Source organism: Cetorhinus maximus, chromosome 10 (genome assembly GCF_964194155.1).
Source record: "Cetorhinus maximus chromosome 10, sCetMax3.hap1.1, whole genome shotgun sequence".
Lineage (NCBI taxonomy): Eukaryota > Metazoa > Chordata > Chondrichthyes > Lamniformes > Cetorhinidae > Cetorhinus > Cetorhinus maximus.
This window is the reverse complement of record NC_135888.1, coordinates 106929133-106955069: the sequence shown is the minus strand read 5'-3', so window position 1 is coordinate 106955069 and position 25937 is coordinate 106929133. Positions and strand designations below refer to the sequence as shown.

Genomic DNA, 25937 nt, shown 5'->3' with positions numbered 1-25937 from the left:
TGTGGTAATCCGATGAAAGTTCAGAAACAGACTGCTTCCTGAAAACAAAGACTTTTCTGGCTTGAAACTGGATGGCTGCTTGAAATTCACAATTTTCTCAGCACAGAGCTGGTCTCAGGACATCTTTCTGACACAGCCAATAATATCACCACCTTCTTTAACACGTCTTTGTTCCTTTTATCTGTGACATCTTTTGATTATCTGCTCCTATCACTGCTTGCTTGTCCCTACAACCACCCTCCCCCCCCCACCCCCAACCTTAAACCAGCTTATATTTCACCCCTCTCCTAACTTCACTCAGTTCTGCTGAAGGGTCATGTGGACTCGAAACGTCAACTCTTTTCTTCTCCGCCGATGCTGCCAGACCTGCTGAGTTTTTCCAGGTAATTCTGTTTTTGTTATAGACATGCCCAATGTCTCTGTCGGAGTGGAAAACAACTAAACTGCATGTGCCTAATAAGATAGCTGATGTTAATGTGGTTCCAGAGAATGTGTTTCCTGCAAACGAATCAGAAGTTGTGGAGCTACGACGTTCCACACAGATCAGGAAACCACCTGAAAGACTGAACTTATAATTTCATGACCTGTGTAAATATTGTGATGTCATGAGATAAATATCCTTGTAAATACAAAATGTACAGAAAAGTTAAAGGAGAAGGAATGTAGTAATTATAGTTTTGATAAACATAGGACTGTAGCTTTAAGAATAATCTTATTCTTAAAGAGGGGGGGGGAGGGGGGAAAGGGGGGGGGGGGGGGGGGGGTGAAGGGGGAGGGGGTGTTGCTTCCATAACAGTCTCCTTTCAACATCAAGCAAGCCACATATGATCTTCCCCCTGTACGAGTGCTCATCCCCCAAACTGGTCTCTCTACCAACACCCCCATGTCTCCTCTGCCCACCCACCAGGCCTCACCTCCCCTCCCCGCCCTAAGACCCACACACTTACTTGGTTCGGGACTCCCGGGACTTAGACCAGAATTTTCCATTTCAAGCCTAAGTTTCGTGGCGGATGCGGACCAGGAGTGTTTCCCACTGCGGAGCCCAATGGAAATTCGTGCTGAATCGCATAATGCTGGGCTCATTAATTATGCAGTTGGAGGTTTCCTGACGTATTGCGCAGCGGGGTGGGCTGAATGGTGTGCGCCCTGCCATCCTAACCGGGCACCATATTTAAAAGGTGTCTGGACATCAACTTCTTTGTCCCAAGCCCACTATGGAAGGAGGAGATGGCCCAGTGATTCCAGGGAGCTCCAGTCCCCAGATTTAGCGATGCTTCCCTCGATGTGTTGCTCAATGCAGTGGAGGCCAGGAGGGGCATCCTGTATCCTGAGGGTGGAAGGAGGAAGCCGTGCCGTGTGACCAACCCTGCATGGGAGGAAGTCACCAGGGTGGTCAGTGTTCACGGCCTCCACTGGAGGACTGCCCTGCTGTGCAAGAAATGGATGAATGGCCTGTTCTGCGCTGCCAGGGTAAGTGAACACAGCTGCTCACACTCACCTCACTGACTGGTGGAGGGGACATAGGCCTCAGTGGCAAGGCCACCATCCTTGCAGCCCATGAATAAAAGAGCTACCCAACATGATAAGACGATGCCTCGTAGCCCCACTGCAGTCCATCTAGTCTGCAGGTGGAGAGAACACTGTGGGTCCCTGATCCATCCACACAGAGAGCTCCGATGATGCCTGAGGTGGGGAGAAGGGGGTTAGGCGTTAAGGGCAGCAGCAAGCACCACTAATGACATGTTTCTCTGAGCCTTATCCTTCTATCTGCATGGGCTCATCGCTCTGAAGAGTGCTGGCCCAGAACCCTTGTGGACAACCTGCAGTGCATCAATCAGATGGCAGACAATCCAGTGGGTTATGTGTAAGACTGAAAGATGAGAAAGATACCTGAAACCCAATTGCTCTTAACCCCATCTTCTCTCTTTGTGCACAAAAAGTAACAGCACAACAGGAGAGAGAGAGAAGGTGGGAGGGGTCCGATCTGAACTGAGAAACCACAGTGACTTTGAGGAGCAGGCCGCCCAGCTGGCAGGAGAGGAACCAGACTGACCTTTGAGATGGAGAGGTCAGTGGGCAGCCTCCATCCAGTAAGGATCCATGCATAATGTAGTCACATAGGAACCTAAGGGTCATGCGTTCCTCCATGTTGGAGGCAGCTCATGTAGTCACTCACTCTCTCCTCTCTCACTTACAGGTACCAGCAGGATGTGGGGGAGGCAGGAAGAGGAAGCCTTGTCCAGCAGTACCTCCAGCCCACAGAGGACCAGGGACATTGGGGAGGAGGAAGAAAGTGCACCTGTAGAGGCATCACAGCAGTTACCTGCACCCTCCATTTGCCCAGAGACACACACCTCGGTGGGTACTAGATCTAGTCTTGGCAGGATCTCATATTCTGGTGGTCACCACACAGACACGTGTCCGCAGCAGAAGTAGGCAGAGTCAGCCAAGCTCACTGGCACTCGGAAGACTGCTGGGGAAGAGGCATTTGCGATGTCCGAGTCAGATGACGAGCCTCTGGGATCAGCCCTGCATGAGATGCTGGAGAGGCAGCGAGAGGCGGGGTAACATTAAGCAGAGGTGGTGGAGGCCCTCAACAGAGTGGCATAAGAGGCGGAGGAGTCTATCCACCTGCTCTCTGTTAAGTGGTTCTGACCTGTGTGTGCAAGGAGGCCTCTCTGGGGAGGATGGCAAGCGCCATGGAGAACCTTGTCCAGCAGTGCACCAAGTTTCTGTTGTAGATACATGCTAACCTGCACTCCATCGCTGTGCAGGCCTGCACCCCATCGCTGTGCTGACCTGCACTCCATCGCTGTGCAGACCTGCACTCCATCGCTGTGCAGACCTGCACCCCATCGCTGTGCTGACCTGCACTCCATCGCTGTACAGACCTGCACCCCATCGCTGTGCAGACCTGCACCCCATCGCTGTGCAGACCTGCACCCCATCGCTGTGCAGACCTGCACCCCATCGCTGTGCAGACCTGCACCCCATCGCTGTGCAGACCTGCACCCCATCGCTGTGCAGACCTGCACCCCATCGCTGTGCTGACCTGCTCTCCATCGCTGTGCAGACCTGCACCCCATCGCTGTGCAGACCTGCACCCCATCGCTGTGCTGACCTGCACCCCATCGCTGTGCTGACCTGCACCCCATCGCTGTGCTGACCTGCACCCCATCGCTGTGCTGACCTGCACTCCATCGCTGTGCTGACCTGCACTCCATCGCTGTGCTGACCTGCACTCCATCGCTGTACAGACCTGCACCCCATCGCTGTGCTGACCTGCACCCCATCGCTGTGCTGACCTGCACCCCATCGCTGTGCTGACCTGCACCCCATCGCTGTGCTGACCTGCACTCCATCGCTGTGCTGACCTGCACCCCATCGGTGCTGACCTGCACTCCATCGCTGTGCTGACCTGCACCCCATCGCTGTGCTGACCTGCACTCCATCGCTGTGCTGACCTGCACCCCATCGCTGTGCTGACCTGCACTCCATCGCTGTGCTGACCTGCACTCCATCGCTGTGCAGACCTGCACCCCATCGCTGTAGTCATGGGTGAGATCTTGCTGTGGTTACGCGAGAGGGGGAACGGGGCACCTCAACCTCCCTCCAGGTGCCCCTTCTCCTCAATGAGTCAGGCAAGCGTTCTCAAAAGTAGGAGGAGTGGCTGTTAGACACTCCTTGGCCCTCAACTCAGGACTCTGAGGGTGTCTGGCCCTTCGGAACTCCCCTTTCCTGTGACCCCTTCAGCTTCATCCTCTGTGATCGCAGAGGGAGCAGCTGCCCCACTGCAGGACAGCCAAAGTAAGCAGGGGCCATCCAGGCCTGGGGCCTCCAGAGGACACCTGCCAAGGTCATCCAAAATAACAGGGCAAACTGGTCAGTAGGCTGCCTCCACCCCTGCTGTGGATGTCATCTTCAGGGGGACACCCCAGGCTGGGTCCATGTCCCCCAGAATCTTGCATGTGCAGGGAGACAGGGATCTTGGCCAGGGCTCTTGTGAGCCATGTGCAAGAGCCTCCCACACTAGCTGAGCCTTTGCCCGTCACGCGCTCATCTGTTGGAATACCTTAGCATTGTCAGTACTGCCACTCCACCCACCCCCGAATACCCAACTCCCATGCAGCATCTCGAGATCTCCACTGCGAGGCCCTAGACATTTGCAAGCGGCCACAGTGCGAGTGACTTTTCAGGTAGAGTCCAACACCTTCCAACCTCCCCCCACCGTGACCAATACCCTCCCCCCATAACCAATGACCCTCCTGGCATGACCATTGACCTCCCCACAGTCACCCTATAACCCTTCACCCTCCTTCCCGTACAGGTGAATGTCTATGTCTCCTACCTTACCGAGGAGCTCACCCCCGTGACAACAGATATGCCCCTTCCTGCTGGCCCCCAGAATCCGCTTTTACTTCCGTGTCCCCTCCAACAAACCGCAGTGTCCCTGCACCCATCGGCGCAGGACCTTCACCCTACCAGCTGCCACTGCCCCCTTTAACCCTCACCATCCCTTCATATCACCAATTCCCTCAGCATGTCTCCCAGGACTCATCAGTTGACAACACAGACTCCTCCCTCTGAACCCCTTTCCCCTCTTAACCCCCATGCCTATTCACAGCTGCACACCCTCCTTGCTCGTTCGCACCTGCACACCTCCCACCCCGGCTGCATCCAACTCAACCCTTCCCACCCTCCTGCCCCATAAACCACCTCACCTATTCCACGACCCACACAGCATCTCTCTCTTTTCCCTACCACCCCCAACCTCCCCTGCCTCCTTCTAGGCCTCTACACCTGTCCTTCCTCACCATTCCTCTCCTCCCCAGCTCATCCTCCCACCCCCAAGCTCAGACTATTTCCACCCAACAGTACCTCATATGGCCGACCACCTGCAGTACAAAGATCCACATTCTGGAAGCTGCTGCATTGAGAAGATCCACATGGTCGATGCTCCACCCACCCACTGCTGCACAGTGTTCCAGGGTCCACGGTCTCTGGAGGCCTCCGTCCTCCACTCTCCACAAGCTGCCCCAGGCCTTCTTCCAGGTGAGTCCACGTCACGTTGGTCCGGACATGTTCCGGACTGGAGTGATATCCCGCTGGCGGTGTGGATAATTGGATGCGGAGGAAAATTCCAGTTCCAGCTTCATCTATATTCCATTAACGGGATGCAAAATGGCTTCAAGCCAGCTTCTGGCAGAAATGGCGATTCGCCATGATGGACAGGAGCGCACATTCCTGCCGTCATTTCATACCGGCAGGAAGATGATTTTTCAGCTCTCGTAACATTGTCCCCCACCCCCCTCCCCCGCCCGCCATTACACCCACCGCTATTGGGACTGGAAAATCCTGGCCTTAGTCTCTTGGGACTATTTGTAGTCACAATCCTGTCCACTGCAGCTTCTGGCGCTGCTGGAACTGGAGAGTCGATTGGCTGGCAGCTCCCTGAAGTGGGGCTTCCTCCCGAGAAAGGAGCGGAAATCCCACCTCCAGTCAATTAAAGCTCCTAGTGCTAAATGGCTGTGGGGCAGTCAGTGTGAGAGGGGATGTGTTTGCCGCCAACTCATCAGGTGGCAGAATGGGTGAGGTGGAGTCCTAAAATTCCTGGCCATATGAATTTTTTTTATGGGTTTATTACGTCACAAATCATATTTTGAGGAGGATATAGTGCACTGGGTGAGGAACTCTAATTGCGGTTCACAGGATCTGACTGTTTTTATAGTTTGTGATTGGCTCTTTTTAAAGAAATAATGTTTATGATTGGGTCATACAAATTCACTACTAAAACAACCAGTAATATCCTTTCCCATGACCTATTGACACACCAGGCAGACACCAGACCTTTAATTATAGAATAATTTTGCAGATTATATTCAGGAGATTCAAAAAGGAGCAATTCTACAATGCAGAGCCTACTTTACTGTGAAATCACCAACTGAGGTTTCCAGACTCAAGACTTACAGCATCTCTTTGTTATCCTGTAGTCTGCAAGCTAATCTGACTACACTAGCTTTATACAGTCTGAAGTTCTTAGTCATGTATATCAATATTGGAACACGACGTTATGTTAATGCTACTTATGCAATATTCATGTATTCACATCTACAAACAAAAATACTGCTCAAACATTTGTACTTAGAACCAGTGACAGTTCACCTCCATTGTCAAAATTAAGATATATTGTAAATGAAATATTCAGTTATTAGAGAAAATGCCAAATTTGTAATTCCTGAAATTCAGTAGATATGACCTCAACAATTAAAAACAGTAATGTGGGGCAATTTGTTCCAGAGCGTGCATGCCTAACACTTATTAATGATATCACAGAAGCTCATTGCTGTTGCTGCCTGAGCTTTAAAGAATGAAACACTAGAACATAACTGTCCAATACTGTAGTGGGCAAGAGCGTCATATAATGTGTTGCTAAACCATACAGACCAGAAAGGTACAAGATTTAATCCCTTCCCAGCATTAATTTAGATCATTTCAGCTGGTGTGCTGGTTGGGCTCAATTACTAGTTTCAGTTCCATGGCAATGGAAAAGAAAACCAGCCAGAATTGCATCCATGTGCACGAGCATATGCACACGTTTGTGTGCTGGATAAAATTGGATGAGTGTAATCTGTGATTCACCTACAGTCGAAAAGTTTTCTGACACCCACTTTTTAGGCTCAGCATCAAGACTGGAACTTTGCAAGGTAGTAAAAAACTACATCCACCAATGGAGCTGCAGCCCAACGTGAGTCAAAGCCTTCAGAAGAGGAGGAAAACAAAGTAGAGTAAATAAAATCATAGGCTTATAAGGGGGAGATGCAAGTGTGCATACCGATATCTCCCAGCAGAGTGTTTAGGACTATGTGCAGATTAACTGGTCTTTAAAATAGTTACATTTACATAAGGACAAAAGAAATAGGAGCTAGAGTGGGCTATATGACCCTTCAAGTCTGGTTTGCCAAACAAGATTATGGCTGATCATTTCCCTCAACTCCACCTTCCCACACTATCCCCATATCCCTTAATTCCCTTGGTACCCAAAAGTCAAAAGATCTCTGTCACGAATATCGACTCAATGGCTGAGCATCCACAGCTCCTAGAGTTAGAGAATTCCAAAGAGTCACGGTGCTTTAAGTGAAAAAATGTCTCCTCGTCTCAGTCCTAAATAGAGCCTTATTCTGAGACTGTGGACTGGATTTTCACGGAATTAGAACCCAAACATGAAAGTCCCACCCCCATTTCCAACAGATCCTCTTTTTGCCAGCAAGAGGAAGGGGGCAAGAACAAGAACACAAAAAATAGGAGCAGGAGCAGGCTCATCAAGCCTGCTCTGCCATTCAATACGATCATGGCAGACCTTGGGCTTCAACTCCATTTTCCCACGCACTCCCCATATCCCTTCATTCCCTGAGAGACCAAAAATCTGTTTATGTGGTGGGGCATGATTCACACAGGAGGGAAACCCAAACTCAGCAGGGCCATTTAAACTGTGCTGAGTTGAAACAGACCCCATTTTGTCTGGTTCAAGGGCCTTAACCTGCAGTGTGGGAGTCACAAATTGATATATAAATGCTCTTGATGGGTGGAGAAGGTCTGTTTAAGTATCATGATCTGAAGTTTGTTAAATCCCCCACTCTTTAAACATGAAAAGACTGGTTGAAGCTATCAGTGAGCATTTTTAAAAAACCTCTGTTGGACTGCTTTGATTGATAGGCCATCTGGTGTAGGTTAGAAAAAACTTTAAGATAAAAGCAAAATACTGCGGATGCTGAAAATCTGAAATAAAAACAGCAAACTTGGAAAAACTCAGCTGGTATAACAGCATCTGTGGAGAGAGAAACAAACTTAACATTTTAAGTCTGTATGACCCTTCTCCATAGCTGGATCCAGCTCTGAAGAAGGGTCATACGTACTCGAAACGTTAACTCTTTCTCTCTCCACAGATGCTGTCAGACCTGCCGAGTTTTTCCAGAATTTTCTGTTTTTATTTTAGAAAAAACTTTACCATCTGTTTGGGCAGTTTCAACAGAGGCCTTTAATGGCATTTCCCCTTGGGCCAGCATTATGTCATTCTAAAAGTTACATTTATACAATTATTTCAGCAGTGGGTTCTGAGTTCACAGCTTGATTGACAGTTTAAAGAGACTAGTAAAGGATTAGTTAGTTGTCTTTGAGGGGTCTGAATAGAAATTTGTTTGTTTTTATAAGAGATTAGCCACTGGAGGAGATTTTTAAAAAATCTTTCAATAGATTTCATGGATGGGGTTTCTTCCACTATTAAGTGTGTGAGTGAGAGCTGTGTTAGATTGTTAGAAGTTTTTTTTCCCATTTCCACAGGACTCCTGGGTTTTCCCATGGTGGATAATGGTTGAGTGGCTTTGGAGTTGGTATGAAGGTGTTTGGATGGAGGGCGTGAGTTGTCATGAAGGTTGCATGGACATCGAGGGACCATGGGGGATTTGAGGGGCATGGGAGGTGGGTGGAGGGCATGAGTTGGCATGGAGGGGACATGGAGGGCAAGGAGGCCTAGTGTCTGCTTCTGGGATCAGGGGCCTGCCCCCGCATCCCAGGAACGAAAATTGGATCTAACCGGCCCTTTAAACTGAGGTGGCTCTGCCAAGTCAGGAAATTGGTAGCAAAAATCCAGCCCTGTGACCCTGTGTTCTAGATTCCCCAGTCAGTAGAAACATTTTCTCATTATCTGATCTGTCAAGCCCCTTAAGAATGTTATATGTTTCAATTACATCACCGCTCATTTCTTCTAAACTCCAGGGAATATAAGCCACATAGGACAATCGCCAGATCCCAGGAATCAATCTATGGAACCTTTGTTGTACTCCCTGTAGGGAAATTATATCCTTCTTTGAGCAAGGAGACCACAACTGAACACAGTACTCCAGGTGTGGCCTCAGCAATGCCTTGTATAAATGTAATAAGATTTCTTTACTCTTATAATCCAATCTCTTACTTGTAGCTACTGTAAGGATACTTACTTTAATGGGTGATGTTAAATTTATGTGCACTTTTTAAAAAACATGATGTTAAATTTATATGAAAAAATAGACCTTGAGTAATAATTAAGCCTTTTGATTTGTACTCACCCACTTGTGTCACTATCTTGTGGATCTGATCCAAGTCAGAGTTCCCTGGCAGGTAAGGATTTCCTGTTGCCATTTCAATACTCATGCATCCAAATGCCCAAATGTCCACAGGCCTTGTAAAGAAAATATGTATAAATGTTTCAAGAAATATTTATTGGAATCAGTTAGTTATCTCCTAGAAAGCATCCTTGAACATAAAGACTAAAGAGTTTAGTTGCTCTGTATATTAGAGCTAACACGTGTGCAAACTGTATTGAGGTGGCAATTTTATGCATTATTGGAGCAGGTGATAATTTATTCCACTTTTCTAAATTTTTTAGCAAACAGTTATAATATTCTGTGAACGCTTCCTGTCAACAAGATCTTACTTCCTGTTATCATGCTTTTTTTACAGCATTGTGTTAGTTTTTTCTCTTATAAGTTTCCACATCCATACATCATCCAATGGTAAACACCTGTATAAACTTGTCTGGTGCCATTACAATCTCTCACCAGTCCTGACACTTACTATCATCATAAGAACATAAATTATTGTTTTGAGGATCTCAGTTCCTCAGCATGTACTGCAGAATAAATTTGAGACTCCAACCAACTCTATCCCTAAGCACCAACAACAACAACAACATGAACTGTCAGTCAGTGGATGTCCATGCTGATCCCTCGTTGGACTCTTCAGTATTGAGAGGACCCACAGAAGATGATGAAATCATTTGTAGGTTGGACATACTCAAATAATGAGGAATCTACCATAAGAGTGAGACTTCTTTGCTTCCCAAACTGCCTTTTGTTTTGCTATTTACCTATACTTTATAAAGTCAAGGTCCAATACAAAAATAAAGATAGATGATGATTTTGAAATGGAGATTGAATAACATCTATACTCCCTGGTCCAATTATTTTTCATCTTCTAACCCTAACCTCCACATAATAATTCATTGGGAATGTGTTTTTTTCCAGCTATAAGATTTTTGTAAATAGTCTTGTCTATTTTCTTCCAAGTTCAAATGTCCAAACATCAACCCCTTATATCAATACTGACCAGTGAGTGTGTTATTAACAGGGATTCTGAAATTTACTACACTTGCTAACATTTAGCCTGCTGCTGGCATATCATGAATTATTTTTTCTCAATAAAATAAAGGCATTCAAATTAGGAATCCCAAAAATGAAAATGATCTGGTGTAGCTACAAGCACCGAAGGATCAAATTGTCTCTTTCTGAAATAAATATAGAAGTTGAATATTGAGACTGACAGTTCAGGAGTACTTACATAGGAACAGGAGGAGGCCATTCAGCTCCTCAAGCCTATTTTACCATTCAATTATATGAAGATGATCTGTATCTCAACTCCACCTATCTGCCTTGGTTCTGTAACCCTTAATACTTCTGCCTAACAAAAATGTAAATGCTTTATTGCATTTTGTTTTTTTATGATGCAGCATTAAACAGGCACTACTTAATTAAATTCCCTGCATATGACACTGTATAATCATGTACACTTAAACATGTGCTTCTTATTAATTCAAGATGATTTCTAACCATCACAATAGTGACCAGTTGCTGAAGTCAGCGATTATTTATTTTGCAGTTTGTGATAAGCCAAATGGAAAAGAAAGTAAGGAGCACCCCTGCAATTAATTAATTTACTACAGCCCATCGTTTTCTGATGCAAAAATAGAATATTGATATGAGCTAATGCAGGGCTGACAGCCGACACTTTTGCTTTCACCAATCAGAACAAAAATCACTGGAGTCATCTGCACCACATAACAGCATGAGTCAACTCTTGCAGGATTGAGACTATTTTGCATAGTTAGCAGTTTAATTAGTGACCCTGTAATATTACTGCAAGGGCCTTCTGATCATCTTTACAGTTAGTATAGCATTAAATGTAATGCATCCAATTAGCTAAAACTGCACAACAAAATATGTTTTTAAAAAAGCAGATAAAAATGAATAATTAACAATAACTTAGTTCCCTATGAGGCTATTTCTGTGAAGGCATCATTGCTTTTGAGGCTGTTACATAGAATGCACTTAGCTAATTAATAAGGTTTATTCATCAATGTATTCTATAACTTGCAGTTTGTGAGAGACATTTTTGTGTTTTAATTGCTGTAAGATAGCACCTGGTCTCAATTGTTCACTTAATTTTGAGGTATCACAGCATCAAGTGTGTACATCGAGTCGTTAATCTTGATATTTAATAAATTGCTGCAACAAAAATATCTGCATAAAACCCATGTTGTACCAGGCCTGTGAGCCTGGTCCTGGGTAGACAGCTCTGCTGCAAAACTGCATAAATGTATTAATAGCACACCCAGATATTCAACTACTATCTAGTGAGCTCAGCTAATGTCAGTTAATAACTACTCCAAATGAAAAGAGATAATCTTCATTGTTCTGGGTAGCAAAGTATTATTTAAATGGAAAGAGACTGCAGAATGCTGTGGTACTGAGGGCCCTGGGTGTTCTTGTACATGAATCACAAAAAGTCAGTGTGCAGGTATTGCAAGTAACTAAGAAGGCAAATGGAATGTTGGTCCTTATTACAAGGGCGATCGATTTTAATAATGGGGAGTCTTGCTACAACTGCTACAATTGTACATTACATTGGTGAGACCACTCCTAGAGTACTGTGTACAGATTTGGTCACCTTGCTTAAAAAGGGATGTGCTTGCATTGGGGGAATGTTGTAGTGTGGCCTAGTCACCTATTTGTAATAGAGTTGATCTGCAGACAACTTTCTAAGTGGAAACATTAGGTTTATTTACAATACAGCCAGCAGCAACTACATGTGTGCTTTCAACTCCATCTCTATCTCTACACTGACTGTGGAGGTAGCCTCTGCTGCTCACACATTGGTTTACACAGATCATGTGATGTTACATCACAGGACTATTCTTAAAGGTACAGTCCGACATTTAACAAAACCATAATTACTACAGGGAAGTTCAGAGAAGATTCAATAGACTGATGTCTGGAGTGAAGGTGTTGTCTTATGAGGAAAGTTTGGACCTATACTCATTGAAGCTTAGAAGAATGAGAGGTGATCGTATTGAAACATACAAGATTCTGAGGGGGCTTGACAGGGTAGATGCTGAGAGGATTTATCCTCTCATCCAGGAAACTAGAACAAGGGGGCACAGTATCAAAATAAGGGGTATCCCATTTGAGTCGGAGTTGAAGAGGAATTTCTTCTCTCCGAGCTTGTTAGTGTTTGGAATTCTCCCTCAGTGAACAGTGGAGGCTGGGTCATTGAATATATTCAAGGCTGATTTAGACAGATTTTTGATTTACAAGGGAGTCAAGGGTTATGGGGGACAGGCAGGAAAGTGGAGTTAAGGCCACAATTAGATCAGCCATGATCTTAATGATGGGGTAGCAGGTTTGAGGGGCCAAATGGCCTACTCCTGCCCACATTTCTTATGTTCTTAATCATCTCAATTCAGAAGGAGGAGGCTTTGACAAAGTCTGGGGAAATCACTTTTTGATGCACAATGTTATGCCAGTGCACTGACATGTCACCCCAACTGCTAAGTAATCAGCAATGAACCAACACCAATAACTCCCAACACACCAAGTTGCTGACCTCATGAAGGCAGCATGGCATCACCCCTATGTCTTGCCTTGGCCTACACCAAGACAACCCAGTACCTTCTCCACATTATATTGCCTTACTCTCAACCGCCATTGCCCCTGTCCTTTAAGAGTCTTATTATTATCTACCAACAACCTAACACCACACCCTTCCTCCCACACCTGAGATCAAAAGCTTCTTTCCAATCTCACTCAAGCTTTGTATTCAGCATCTCCTCATCTCTGGCAACTTGCAGAGTGAACTTACCTTGCTCACATTCCCCAATTTCTTTGCCTCCTTTCCCCCCCTCAGTCTTGTTTTCCACCAGATGTCGGATGGCCTCCTATCCTCACTGGTCTCCCTAATTCAACAGACACCTCCATGGACTTGTCTGTAAACTATAGGCCAGAGTGTATGAGGTGTTCGACCAGCCTCAAATGGTGCCACCTTTCGCTCTCTGTGACCAAATGCTCATAACCGCTACTCTGCCACTAATTGCTTTCTCCAACCTTAAACTTCCAGTCCTTCCATTGCTCACTTTGAGTATGTCAGGAGCTTGTGAACTTCTTTGTTTCTAACCCCCAAAAACCCACATTCACTCAACACTCTGCAGTTTCTTTCTCATCTTTCAAGATTAGATTTTCCTCTAAACCCTGCCATCTGATGCCTGAGCATGTTCTAATCCTACTCCCAACTACTTTGTTTCTCCTTCTCAGTTCCATGTTTGCCAACATTGCGACACTCTTCTTATCATCAAGCATTTACTTGAAAAAGCCTGTCCTTGACTACTCTATCATATCAAACTACCACTCTGTATCTAAGCTGGTCTTTCTGTCTAAAGTCTTTGAAGGCCTCGTTGCTGGCCAACCTTGCAGTCACCTCTCTCAAGGCCTTCTGTTTGACTCCCTGTCATCCAGTTTCTGACCAATTCACAAAAGCAAGTAAAGTCAGCCAGCTTCAAGAATGTCATGGGGGTATTTCTTTCTCCTAATTTTTCTCTGTTTTTGTCCTTGATTTCTTCTCCCGAAATGACTGTTCTTCATGTGTGATCCTAGAAAATTACTATCAGTGGGCTATTCAACCTCAAGGGCGTCTCCGTGAGCCTGAACAAGTTTTCTTCACCTGATGTCCTACATAAGTGTCCATGCAGCACTGTGCACTGGATAGTTATCAAAACTGGAGATTTTGGTTGTTTTTTTTCCTCTCTCCAGCCTGTGGATATTGAGATCTATTGTTGCACCTGACTCAAATTAGCTTAGCACAAACAAGGGTACTTCATCTGTATGGCTCAATAGCACAGTACTGCTGGAGGGAATAGTTGCACATTCTTCTACTTCTGTAAATTAAGAGAAATAAAAGAAAAACATTCTTTACAATATGTACCTACTTTCCATATTTGGTGTCACCGACTACTAACTCTGGAGCCCTGTACCATCGAGTGGCCACATATTCTGTGTAAGGCTCTCCTGGTGCAGCCACTGAACGGGCAAAGCCGAAATCACATAGTTTAACAACACCAGACCCCGAGACCAGAACATTCTCCGGTTTGATATCGCGATGAATTATCTGGAGGAGAAATAAGTAGGGAAAAACAGAATAAAATAAATTACAAACTTTATCTGTGTAAATGGCAAGCAAATTCAATGAATTGCAGAAAGCCACTTCAAATTACAAGAGAGTTATTCAAACTTCATCCACATCACTAGCGATATTGAGGCACTTTGGTACTAATGTATTGGCACAGAACAGAAAGAAGCAGATTGGCTTGACAGTGTGGCTCGGTGTCCGGGAGACCCTGGTCCACTCCTCCATCACCCCAACACCTCATTCCCTTCCCACAGCACCCTTCCATGTAAACGCAGAAGGCGCAACACCTGCCCCTTTATCTCCTCCCTCCTCACCGTCCAAGAGCCAAACACTCCTTTCAGGTGAAGCAGCACTTCACTTGCACCTCCTTCAATTTGGTCTACTGCATTCGCTGCTCCCAGTGCAGTTTCCTCTACTGTGGGGAGACCAAATGCAAACTGGGTGACCGCTTCGCAGAATACCTTTGGTCTGTCCGCAAGCATGACCCAGACCTTCCTGCCACTTGCCATTTCAACACACTGCCCTGCTCTGATACCCACATGTCCGTCCTCGGCCTGCTGCAATGTTCCAATGAAGCCCAACGCAAACTAGAGGAACAGTACTTCATCTTCCGATTAGGCACTTTACAGCCTTCTGGGCTCAACATTGAGTTCAACAACTTCAGACCATGAACTCTCTCCTTGATCTTCACCCCTTTTTTAATCCCACTTTTAAATATATTTTTATTTTTTATCTACTTACTTTTATTTTTATTCATTTACTTATCCCCTTTTTTATCCCTTTTTCTATGCTTTTTCTCCAACCACCTCCTCCTCCCCCTACCCCACCCTCAATAGGGCATCTGTTCCTTTTTCCATGTTGTTCTTTCACAGAGTGCTGACCCTTGTTCTTCTATTAACGTATTCTGCTTTCTTATCTTTATGCCACTATCAGCACCTTCTTTAGCCCTAACCACTACCATTAACACTCCCTTTGTCTTTTTGTCCATGACATCTTTTTCAATCTCTCCTTAGGCCCCACACATTGCTGACCTTCTATCCAGCTTCACCTGCTCCACCCACCTTAAACACTATAAATTTCATCACATTTCTACTTCTATTTAGCTCTGAAGAAGAGTCATACGGACTCGAAACGTTAACTCTGTCTTTCTCTCCACAGATGCTGTCAGACCTGCTGAGTTTTCCCAGCATTTTCTGTTCTTACTTCAGATTTTGCTTTTATATTACAGTATTTTGCTTTTATATTATAATATTGAGAGCGTGGCTGGTCATCTGACTTCCAGATCTCTTCGACAGCTATTGCGTAACCAACTATCAGAACATGCACAACAGTGCACATTGGTAAATCACCTTGTAGACATTCCCTCTCTCCTTCAGTTAGAAACATACAGGTTCCATTACTTTACACGGCACTTCAAAGGAGCTGGGATGTTCACTCTGTGAGAAGTTAGAAGCACACAGTAATATAGATAATGCCAGCCATGGCTCAGCTCATAGTACCATCCTATGAGTTGGAGGGTTGTGGTTTCAAGTCCCACACTAGAGATGTGAGCACTAAAATCTAGGTTGACACCTCGGTACTGTGGGAGTGCTGCACAGTCAGAAGTGTTATCTTTTGGTTAAAACATTAAACTGCAGCCTCTTCTGCCCTCTCAGGTGAACATAAAAGATATGACACCATTTTGAAGAAGAGCAAGGGGAGTTATCCCTGGCGTTCTTGCCAATATTTTTCCCTCAATCAATGACACAGAAACAGATTGCCTTATCACATTGCATTATCACATCGCTATTTGTAGGAACTTGCTGTGTGCAAATTGGCTGCCACATGTCCTACATCACACCAGTGACTGCAATTCAAAAATACTTCATTGGCTGCAAAACACTTAGAGTCACCCTGGGATCATAAAAGGTGCCATATAAATGCAAGTCTTTCTTTCTTTCTTATAAGGTCTTGCACCACTGTAACATAATACACAGAAGTCAATTTTATTCATTGCAAGGTGATTTACAAGATGGCTAAATATCAACTAAAAGTATTAAAGTATGCTATTGTATTGTGCTTAGTTTGCAAGATCTATGATTAACAAAACAATACTTCAGTTTCAGTCATTACATTCCTTTGGCCCAATGTGCCTTTAACTACTCAGATTTCAACTATCTCTACTTCTCCCTTACTCTCTGAGATGTTCATAAAGTTGCCTGAAATGCCTGTGTAAAGTGGTTATTGAAACCTCAATGTTTCCAATTGAGTTTAATGGCATTAACAGCCAAAAGCACAAATGAACCATTTTTCTGCTTTGGGGATTAGGTGCTGACTATTAATTTGCTTGCAGATTCTGGTTCCCTACTATCTCCTAATCAGTCTCTTTCTTATAACTCTTCACTTTATATATACATACTAGTTGCTGTCCTATGACATTGAATGCAGGGAGTCAAGGCCTGTTGTTACGATCACGTGAAGAGTGGTACCCTAATTCATCACTCCAGGTCTGGCTGTAACAGAGTTTAGTTGTGAATTTAGCGAGGATGTGCTTTGCCAACCCTGCAGGGGTCCCACTATGTATGCTTTCAGATTATAAAGCATTAATCAGGAAGGTTTTCTGAGTTTAAATCAAAGCATGAGATAGGTTTACTTCCTGAATTTAAAAAACTAGATAAATTGTAACCCTCATTCATCGATCACACATATTCTTTGGGACCCCACACACACTAATAGAGATGGTAGAATATGATGATAGACTTAAAGATTTTTTACAGTTCATCAAAAAAATTAATAATCAAAGTGCTATACAGTTAACTGTCCTTTGGCTAGTCTCGATGCATTGATTCCACATTGTGGCCGCTTTGTTCAGTTGTCTTCCTGGGTGTAGCTAGATGAAGCAGATTTCCATGCTTTATACCCAAAAGATCTTGGTTTTCTGTAGATTTTCTCTTCTTTGGATTGTTACTCTGCAATATCCGTGCACGATACTTCCGAGAGAAAGAGAGAGAGCTCTTTGCAGCCTGGTAAACAGTTCTTAAAAGGTCTTGCCGGCTGTAAATTCCAGAGGAATTGGATTACCACGTATTTTTTCTTTATTCATTCACGGGATCTGGGCTTCACTGTCTGGGCCAGCATTTATTGCCCATCGCTAGTTTCTCTTGAGAAGGCGGTGGTGAGCTGCCTTCTTAAACCACTAGCCTCCATGTGGTGTAGGTACACCCACAGTGCTGTTAGGAAAGGAGTTCCACGATTTTGATCCAGCGACAGTGAAGGAACGGCGATATATTTCCAAGTCAGGATGGTCAGTGACTTGGAGGGGAACTTCCAGGTGGTGGTGTTCCCATCTACTGTAGTCATTGTGTTGTGGAACAGATAATTAACTTTTTGATGTCTCATATCAAAAACTTTTTAAGAATAGTAGTATAAAAGTCAACAGGAGATGGGGTGTTTCACCCTCCCTAGGCCGGGTGAGGGAGGGGGAGTCAGTTGAGAACCTGTTGCTTTTCATCGCACTTGGGTGGAATGCAAATTGTATATTATGGCTGGCTAGCAATCCCCCATTGCCTTAATAAGATTAATGTTTTTTAATTAAGATTATTGTTCTTTAAACTTGATAATAAGTGTATTGTTTTTATGGAGAATTAAAAATTGTAACTTTTTTTGTTTAAAAAAAAATTCTTATAATACTTCCCCCCCCCCACCCCCTCCCCTTCACATGGAATGAAATGAGATTCACTCTCATTTGTGTGGCACGAATGTTACTTGCCATTTGTCACCCCAAGCCTGGATATTGTCCAGATCTCGCTGCATTTGGACATGGGCTGCTGCACTCAGAGCCACAGTCTATGTTTTCTGTCTGACTCTCTTTTTCTGCACAGGGCCTTTGTGCCCCAATAAATCCTATGGGCTTTTCCCGTAATTTCCAACAATCAGCACAAAGGCGTCCGGGCTTACGGCAATTGAAACATGCAGGCTTCTGCGCCTCATTCCTTTCCTCAGCACCATCCTTTCTGGTTTGAGGAGGTGTCCCTGTGTTTCCAGCTGCCCCCTCTCTCCCATGGGTGCTCGGCTTCCTATCACTCTCCCACCTTCTATCCTTTCAAGGTTGCTGGGGCTGATTAGGAAAGTGTTTCCTTTGGGATGAGGGCTTCTGCATAAGATCATAATCATCTACTAGAGTTGCTGCCTGCCTGGCCCCTGCTACTTTCTGTTCCTCTAGGTGTGTTTTTATAGGGAGAGGGAAGGAATTTTGAACTCTTCAAGAAGCATTATTTCTCAAAGGTTTTCATATGTGGCCTCTACCTTAAGCGCTCATACCAACCAATCAAACGTGAGCTGCTTAAACTGTTCAAATTCAATGTACCTCCGGTCCTGCCATTTTAAGAGGGTATGGAATTTCTGACTGTATGACTCCAGCATCAGTTTGTATGAACTTAAAATAGCCTTCTTTACCACCTCATAGCTTGCCGAGCTTTTATCAGACAACAGGGAGTAAACTTCGTGAGCCCTGCCTGATAGCTTCCTTTGCAGGAGCAGGGTCCAACTTTCTACTGGCCACCTTACTTGCTGATCTACTCCCTCAAAAGAGATGAAGAAGGTTTGGACCTTTTCCTAGTCAAACTTAGAGATTGAATGGACAAACTTGAATAACTCACTTCTTAGACTTGAGCTGGGGATGCCTTCAGTGGCCACAGGGGACTGGTCCCTACCTAGTTCACATATTCTTATCTCCCTTTCTTCCTGTTCTCTTTGGAAAACTTGTTCTCCCTCCTGTTCCTCTCTTCCTTTTTCTCTCTCTTCTCATTCCCTACTTGGAATCCAGCTCAAGCTGTCTCTGTTCAATCTGTAATTTCGCTAAAATTAGGCTGTCTCTTGCAACCTCTCCAGGTTTGCGATCTTATTCTCTAGCCACTAGTTTTAAAATTTCAGGATTCCTGGCTTTCGGGCGAAATTCTAACTCCAATTCCTTCGCTAAACTTTTCGACTCGTCGAGGGACAGTACTTTTAAATGATCAAAAGTCATTTCCATCTGCTCTAGAAAGGTACTGGCTTCGAATGTGAACATTTTTGCACTTTAAACCCAAGAAAACCTGTGGCAGTTGTTTTTTTTTTAACAGAAAATTTACTTCTAGGGATCAAGTTACTTTCACAACTCCAATTCCCTCGTAGTTTGTGGGATCTAATCCCGGGTGTTAGTCCTCAAATGCTTGTTACGGCCATGTAAGGAGGGGTAAAAATTAACTCCTCTAATTTACCACTCCAGGTCTAGATGTAACAGGGCTTAGTTGTGAATTTAGTGAGGATGTACTTTGCCAATACTGCAGGACTCCCACTATGCATGCTTTCAGATTATAAATCATTAATCAGACAGGTTTCCTAAATTTAAATGAAAGCACAAGGTAAGTTTATTGACCCTACTTCCCTAATCAAAAAAACTAGGTAAGTTGTAACCCTTATTCATATGTCACACACATTCCTTGGCCTCTCACACACACTTGTACAGATGAGGATAGATTTAAAGATTTTTTACAGTCGTGAAGAAAATAAACAATCAAAGAACTATAAGGTTAATTGTCCTTTAGCTGGTCTCTATGCAGTGATGCCATGTTGCGGCCATTTTGTTCAGTTGTCTTCCTGGTACAGAGCGGGTTTCCACATTTTATACCCAAAAGATGCTGGTTTGCACTGGATTTTCTCTTCTCAGGATAGTTGCAATATCCGTGCACAATACTTCCGAGAGGGAGAGAGAGATAAGGCTCTTTTGCAGCCTTTCAATATGTTCTTCTGATCTCCGCTCTGTGGCTTGGTAAACAGTTCTTAATAAGCCTTGCTAGCTCTATATTGCAGAGGAATTGGAATACCATGTCTGCTGTAGTCATTGTGTTGTAGGTCAGTAATTACCTTTATTTGTCTCACCTCAGAAACTTTTGAAGACTAATAGTGCACAAGTCAACAGAAGATGGAGTCTTTCATGCACCCTGGAGGGGGAGGGGGGCTGCAGCAGGTTGTGGGGGGAGGTTGGTGGTAGTGGGGTTGAGAGTCTGTTCCTTTTCATCGCACTTGGGTGGAATGCAGTTCCCCCATTGCCTTAATAAGGTTACAGTTTATTGTTTTTTAAAAAAAAATCCAGTCAGGAAAGGAGATTTAAAAATTGTAACTTTTTTTGTTTTCAAAAAAAAAATGTCCTCATCACCAGGGCGGATTTACAGTGAAACACACTGTGCCCTAGCATGGGGCCCCCAAACGACAGAGGGGGCCCAAAATGCAGGATGCCCAAGAGCTTTGTAAGATAATACAGTCTAATGACAGCTGCTTTTTTAGTTTGAATGTAGATTTAAGATTAGTGTGAGAAAATATAGAACAGGCTTGTCCAACATCCTGCCCATGGGCAAAGCCCCCCAATTTGGCCCCTCAAGATAAGTACAGTGGAAGATTCTTAAAGAAAATGCTCCTCCAATCACAGGTTGTTGCTCTCCCACATTTGCTGCTGATGAGCCACTTGTAAGCTTATCAGCAACAAAAGATGAAGAGAAGCAATCTATGATTGGATGAACAGCAACACTGGTCACAGAGAGTGGGCTCCGGAAGCAGAGGTATTGGGGAGAATGCGCGAGAGGGAGAGACTCGCTCTGGGACTGGGCGGTGTTGTGGGGGAGGGGGACTTGCTCTGGGCCAGAAGAGGATGGATGCAATGATGCAAGCAGGATGGTGGGTGTGCGTGGTGAGGATGAAAAGACTCACTGCCTAAGGGTAAGAGAGAGGGAGAGAGTGTGTAATTTAGTGTGGCTGTGGGAGTGAATGAGTGTGTGGGTGTGGGGGTGAGTGAAGATGTGCATGTGGGAGTGAGTGAGTGTGTGTGGGTGTGGGAGTGAGTCAGTGTGTAGGTGTGTGGGAGTGTGTGGGTGTGGGAGTGAATGTGTGTGTGCGAGTGAGTGAGTGAATGAGTGTGTGTGTGTGTTTGTGTGTGGGGGGGAATGAGTGTGTGCGTAGGTTCGGGCGAGAGTGTGTGTTTGGGTGTGGGAGTGAGTGAGGGTGTGCGGGTGGGAGTGAGGGAGGGTATGGGAGTGAGGATATGGGTGCGGGAGTGAGTGAGCGTGTGGGAGTGAGTGAGGGCATGGGAGTGAGTGAGGGCATGGGAGTGAGTGAGGGCGTGGGTGTGGGAGTGAGTGTGTGAGTGAGTGAATGAGTGTGTGCGTATGCGTGTGCATGTGTGGAATGAGTGCGTGGGTAAGTTTCGGAGAGAGTGTGTGTTTGGGTGTGGGAGTGAGGAGGGTGTGGGGGTGAGTGAGGGTGTTGGAGTGAGTGAGGGTGTGGACGAGGGAGTGAGTGAGGGTGTGGGAGTGGGAGTGAGTGAGGGCGTGGGAGTGAGGTTGTGGCTGTGGGAGTGAGTGAGGGTGTGGCTGTGGGAGTGAGTGAGGGTGTGGCTGTGGGAGTGAGTGAGGGTGTGGTTCTTGAAGTTAGTGAGGGTGAGGGAGTGAGTGAGAGTGTGTGTGTGGGAGTGAGTGAGGGTGTGGGAGTGAGTGAGGGTGTGGGAGTGAGTGAGGGTGTGGGAGTGAGTGAGGGTGTGGGTGTGGGTGTGGGACTGAGTGAGGGTGTGGGTGTGGGTGTGGGAGTGAAAGGGGGTGTGGGTGTGGGAGTGAAAGAGGGTGTGGGTGTGGGTGTGGGAGTGAAAGAGGGTGTGGGTGTGGGAGTGAAAGAGGGTGTGGGGGTGGGTGTGGAAGTGAAAGAGGGTGTGGGTGTGGGAGTGAATGAGGGTGTGGGTGTGGGAGTGAATGAGGGTGTGGATGTGGGAGTGAGTGAGGGTGAAGGTGTGGGAGTGAGTGAGGGTGAGGGAGTGAGTGAGGGTGAGGGTGTGGGAGTGTGAGGGTGAGGGTGTGGAAGTGAGTGAGGGAGTGGGAGTGAGTGAGGGTTTGGGTGTGGATGTAAGTAAGGAGTGAGTGAGGGTGTGGGAGTGAGTGAGGGTTTGGGAGTGAGTGAGGGCGTGGAAGTGAGTGAGTGAGGGCGTGGGAGGGAGTGAGTGAGGGCGTGGGAGGGAGTGTGAGGGCGTGGGAGGGAGTAAGGGGGTGGGAGGGAGTAAGGGGGTGGGAGGGAGTGAGGGGTGGGAGGGAGTGAGGGTGTGGGAGGGAATGAGGGCGTGGGAGGGAGTGAGGGCGTGGGAGGGAGTGAGGGCGTGAGTGTGGGAGTGAGTGAGGGTGTGGGTGTGGGATTGAGTGAGGGCATGGGTGTGGGAGTGAGTGAGGGTGTGGGAGAGAGTGAGGGTGTGGTTGTGGAAGTAAGTGAGGGTGAGGGAGTGCATGAGGGTGTGCGTGTGGGAATGTGAGGGCGTGGGAGTGAGTGAGGGTATTGGCGTGGGAGTGAGTGAGGGTATTGGCGTGGGAGTGAGTGAGGGTGTGGGTGTGGGAGTAAGTGAGGAAGTGGGTGTGGGAGTGAGTGAGGAAGCGGGTGTGGGAGTGAGGGAGTGGGTGTGGGAGTGAAAGAGGGTGTGGGTTGGGTGTGGGAGTGAAAGAGGGTGTGTGTGTGGGAATGAATGAGGGTGTGGATGTGGGAGTGAGTGAGGGTGTGGGAGTAAGTGAGGAAGTGGGTGTGGGAGTGAGTGAGGAAGCGGGTGTGGGAGTGAGTGAGGGAGTGGGAGTGAGTGCGGGTGTGGTTGTGGAAGTAAGTGAGGGTGAGGGAGTGAGTGAGAGTGTGGGAGTGAGTGAGGGCGTGGAAGTGAGTGAGGGGGTGGGAGTGAGTGAGGGCGTGGGAGTGAGTGAGGGCGTGGAAGTGAGTGAGGGGGTGGGAGTGAGTGAGGGCGTGGGAGTGAGTGAGGGTGAGGGAGTGAGTGAGAGTGTGGGAGTGAGTGAGGGTGTGGGAGTGAGTGAGGGTATTGGTGTGGGAGTGAGTGAGGGTGTGGTGTGGGAGTGAGTGAGGGTGTGTGTGTGGGAGTGTGAGGGTGTGGGAGTGAGTGAGGGTATTGGTGTGGGAGTGAGTGAGGATGTGGGTGTGGGAGTGAGTGAGGATGTGGGTGTGGGAGTGAGTGAGGAAGTGGGTGTGGGAGTGAGTGAGGAAGTGGGTGTGGGAGTGAGTGAGGAAGTGGGTGTGGGAGTGAGTGAGGAGTGGGTGTGGGAGTGAGTGAGGAAGTGGGTGTGGGAGTGAGTGAGGAAGTGGGTGTGGGAGTGAGTGAGGAAGTGGGTGTGGGAGTGAGGAAGTGGGTGTGGGAGTGAGTGAGGGTGTGGGTGTGGGAGTGAGTGAGGGAGTGGGAGTGAATGAGGGTGTGCGTGTAGGAGTGAGTGAGGGTGTCCGTGTGGGGATGAGTGAGGGAAAGGTTGTGGGCGTGAGTGAGGGTATGGGAATGAGTGAGGGTGTGGATGTGGGAGTGAGTGAGGGTGTGGGAGTGAGTGAGGGTGTGAGTGTGGGCGTGGGAGTGAGGGTGTGGCTGTGGGAGTGAAAGAGGGTGTGGGTGTGGGAGTGAGTGAGGGCGTGGGAGTGGGTGAGGGCGTGGGAGTGGGTGAGGGCGTGGGAGTGGGTGAGGGCGTGGGCGTGGGTGGGGGCGTAGGAGTGGGTGGGGGCGTGGGAGTGGGTGGGGGTGTGGGAGTGGGTGGGGGTGTGGGAGTGGGTGGGGGTGTGGGAGTGGGTGGGAGCGTGGGAGTGGGTGCGGGAGTGGGTGAGGGCGTGGGAGAGGGTGAGGGTGTGGGAGTGGGTGAGGGCGTGGGAGTGGGTGGGGGCGTGGGTGAGGGCGTGGGAGTGAGGGAGGACGTGGAAGTGAGTGAGGGGGTGGGAGTGAGTGAGGGCGTGGGAGTGAGTGAGGGCGTGGAAGTGAGTGAGGGGGTGGGAGTGAGTGAGGGCGTGGGAGTGAGTGAGGGCGTGGGAGTGAGTGAGAGCGTGGGAGTGAGTGAGGGCATGGGAGTGAGTGAGGGCGTGGGAGTGAGTGAGGGCGTGGGAGTGAGTGAGGGCATGGGAGTGAGTGAGGGCGTGGGAGTGAGTGAGGGCGTGGGTGTTGAAGTGAGTGAGGGTGTGGGTTTGGGAGTGAGTGAGTGAGGGAGGGTAAGGGTGTGGAAGCGAGTGAGGGAGTGGTTCTGGAAGTAAGTGAGGGTGAGGGAGTGAGTGAGGGTGTGTGGGTGGGAGTGTGAGGGTGTGGGAGTGAGTGAGGGTATTGGTGTGGGAGTGAGTGAGGGAGTGAGTGTGGGAGTGAGTGAGGGTGTGGATGTGGAAGTGATTGAGGGAGTGGAAGTGAATGAGGGTGTGCGTGTAGGAGTGAGTGAGGGTGTGGGAGTGAGTGAGGGTGTGGGAGTAAGTGATGTCGTGGGAGTGAGTGAGGGTGTCCGTGTGGGGATGAGTGAGGGAAAGGTTGTGGGAGTGTGAGGGTGTGGGAGTGAGTAAGGGTGAGGGTGTGGGAGTGAGGGTGTGGGGGTGAGTGAGGGTGTGGGAGTGAGTGAAGGTGTGGGAGTGAGTGAGGGTGTGGGTGTGGAAGTGAGTAAGGGTGTGAGTGAGGATGTGCGTGTGGGAGTGTGAGGGTGCGGGAGTGTGTGAGGGTATTGGTGTGAGTGAATGAGGGTGTGGATGTGGGAGTGAGTGAAAGTGAGGGTGCGGGTGAGTGAGGGTGTGGGAGTGAGTGAGGGTGTGGGAGTGAGTGAGGGTGTGGGTGGGGAAGTGAATGAGGGTGTGGGAGTGAGGGTGTGGGAGTGAGTGAGGGTATTGGTGTGCGAGTGAGTGAGGCTATAGGTGAGGGAGTGAGTGAGGGTATTGGTCTGGGAGTGAGTGAGGGTATTGGTGTGGGAGTGAGTGAGGGTATTGGTGTGGGAGTGAGTGAGGGTATTGGTGTGGGAGTGAGTGAGGGTGTGGGTGTGGTCGTGGGAGTGAGTGAGGGCGTGGAGGTGAGTGAGGGCGTGGGAGTGAGTGAGGGTGTGGGAGTGAGTGAGGGCGTGGGAGTGAGTGAGGGCGTGGGTGTGGTCGTGGGAGTGAGTGAGGGTGTGGGTGTGGTCGTGGGAGTGAGTGAGGGCGTGGGAGTGAGTGAGGGCGTGGGAGTGAGTGAGGGCATGGGTGTGGACGTGGGAGTGAGTGAGGGTGTGGGTGTGGTCGTGGGAGTGAGTGAGGGCATGGGAGTGAGTGAGGGAGTGGGAGTGAGTGAGGGCGTGGGAGTGAGTGAGGGTGTGGGAGTGAGGGAGTGGGTGTGGGAGTGAGCGAGGGTGTGGTTGTGGAAGTAAGTGAGTGTGTGGGAGTGAGTGAGGGTATTGGTGTGAGAGTGAGTGAGGGTGTGGGTGTAGGACTGAGTGAGGAAGTGGGTGTGGAAGTGAGTGAGGAAGTGTGTGTGGGAGTGAGTGAGGAAGTGGGTGTGGGAGAGGGAGTGAATGAGGGTGTGCGTGTAGGAGTGAGTGAGGGTGTCCGTGTGGGGATGAGTGAGGGAAAGGTTGTGTGAGTGAGTGAGGGTGTGGGAGTGAGTGAGGGTGTGGATGTGGGAGTGAGTGAGGGTGTGGGAGTGTGTGATGGTGTGGGAGTGAGTGAGGGTGTGAGTGTGGGCATGGGAGTGAGGGTGTGGGTGTGGGAGTGAGTGAGGGCGTGGGAGTGAGTGAGGGCGTGGGAGTGAGTGAGGCCGTGGGAGTGAGTGAGGCCGTGGGAGTGAGTGAGGGCGTGGGAGTGAGTGAGGGCGTGGGAGTGAGTGAGGGCGTGGGTGTTGAAGTGAGTGAGGGTGTGGGTGTTGAAGTGAGTGA

At 47.6% G+C, this 25937-nt stretch overlaps 1 protein-coding gene across 2 annotated transcripts in view; it reads right to left on the bottom strand.

The window, feature by feature from the left end:
• Positions 1-25937, bottom strand: part of LOC144685926 (cyclin-dependent kinase-like 2) — a 101651-nt gene that overhangs the window by 55920 nt on the left and 19794 nt on the right. For both annotated transcript variants that reach the window (XM_078550952.1, XM_078550953.1), the window contains 2 exons: positions 14069-14247; positions 9102-9214 (listed from right to left, as the gene is read on the bottom strand). In XM_078550952.1, the coding sequence (XP_078407078.1) occupies positions 9102-9214; positions 14069-14247 (292 nt within the window). The remainder of the gene's footprint in view (positions 1-9101; positions 9215-14068; positions 14248-25937) is intronic.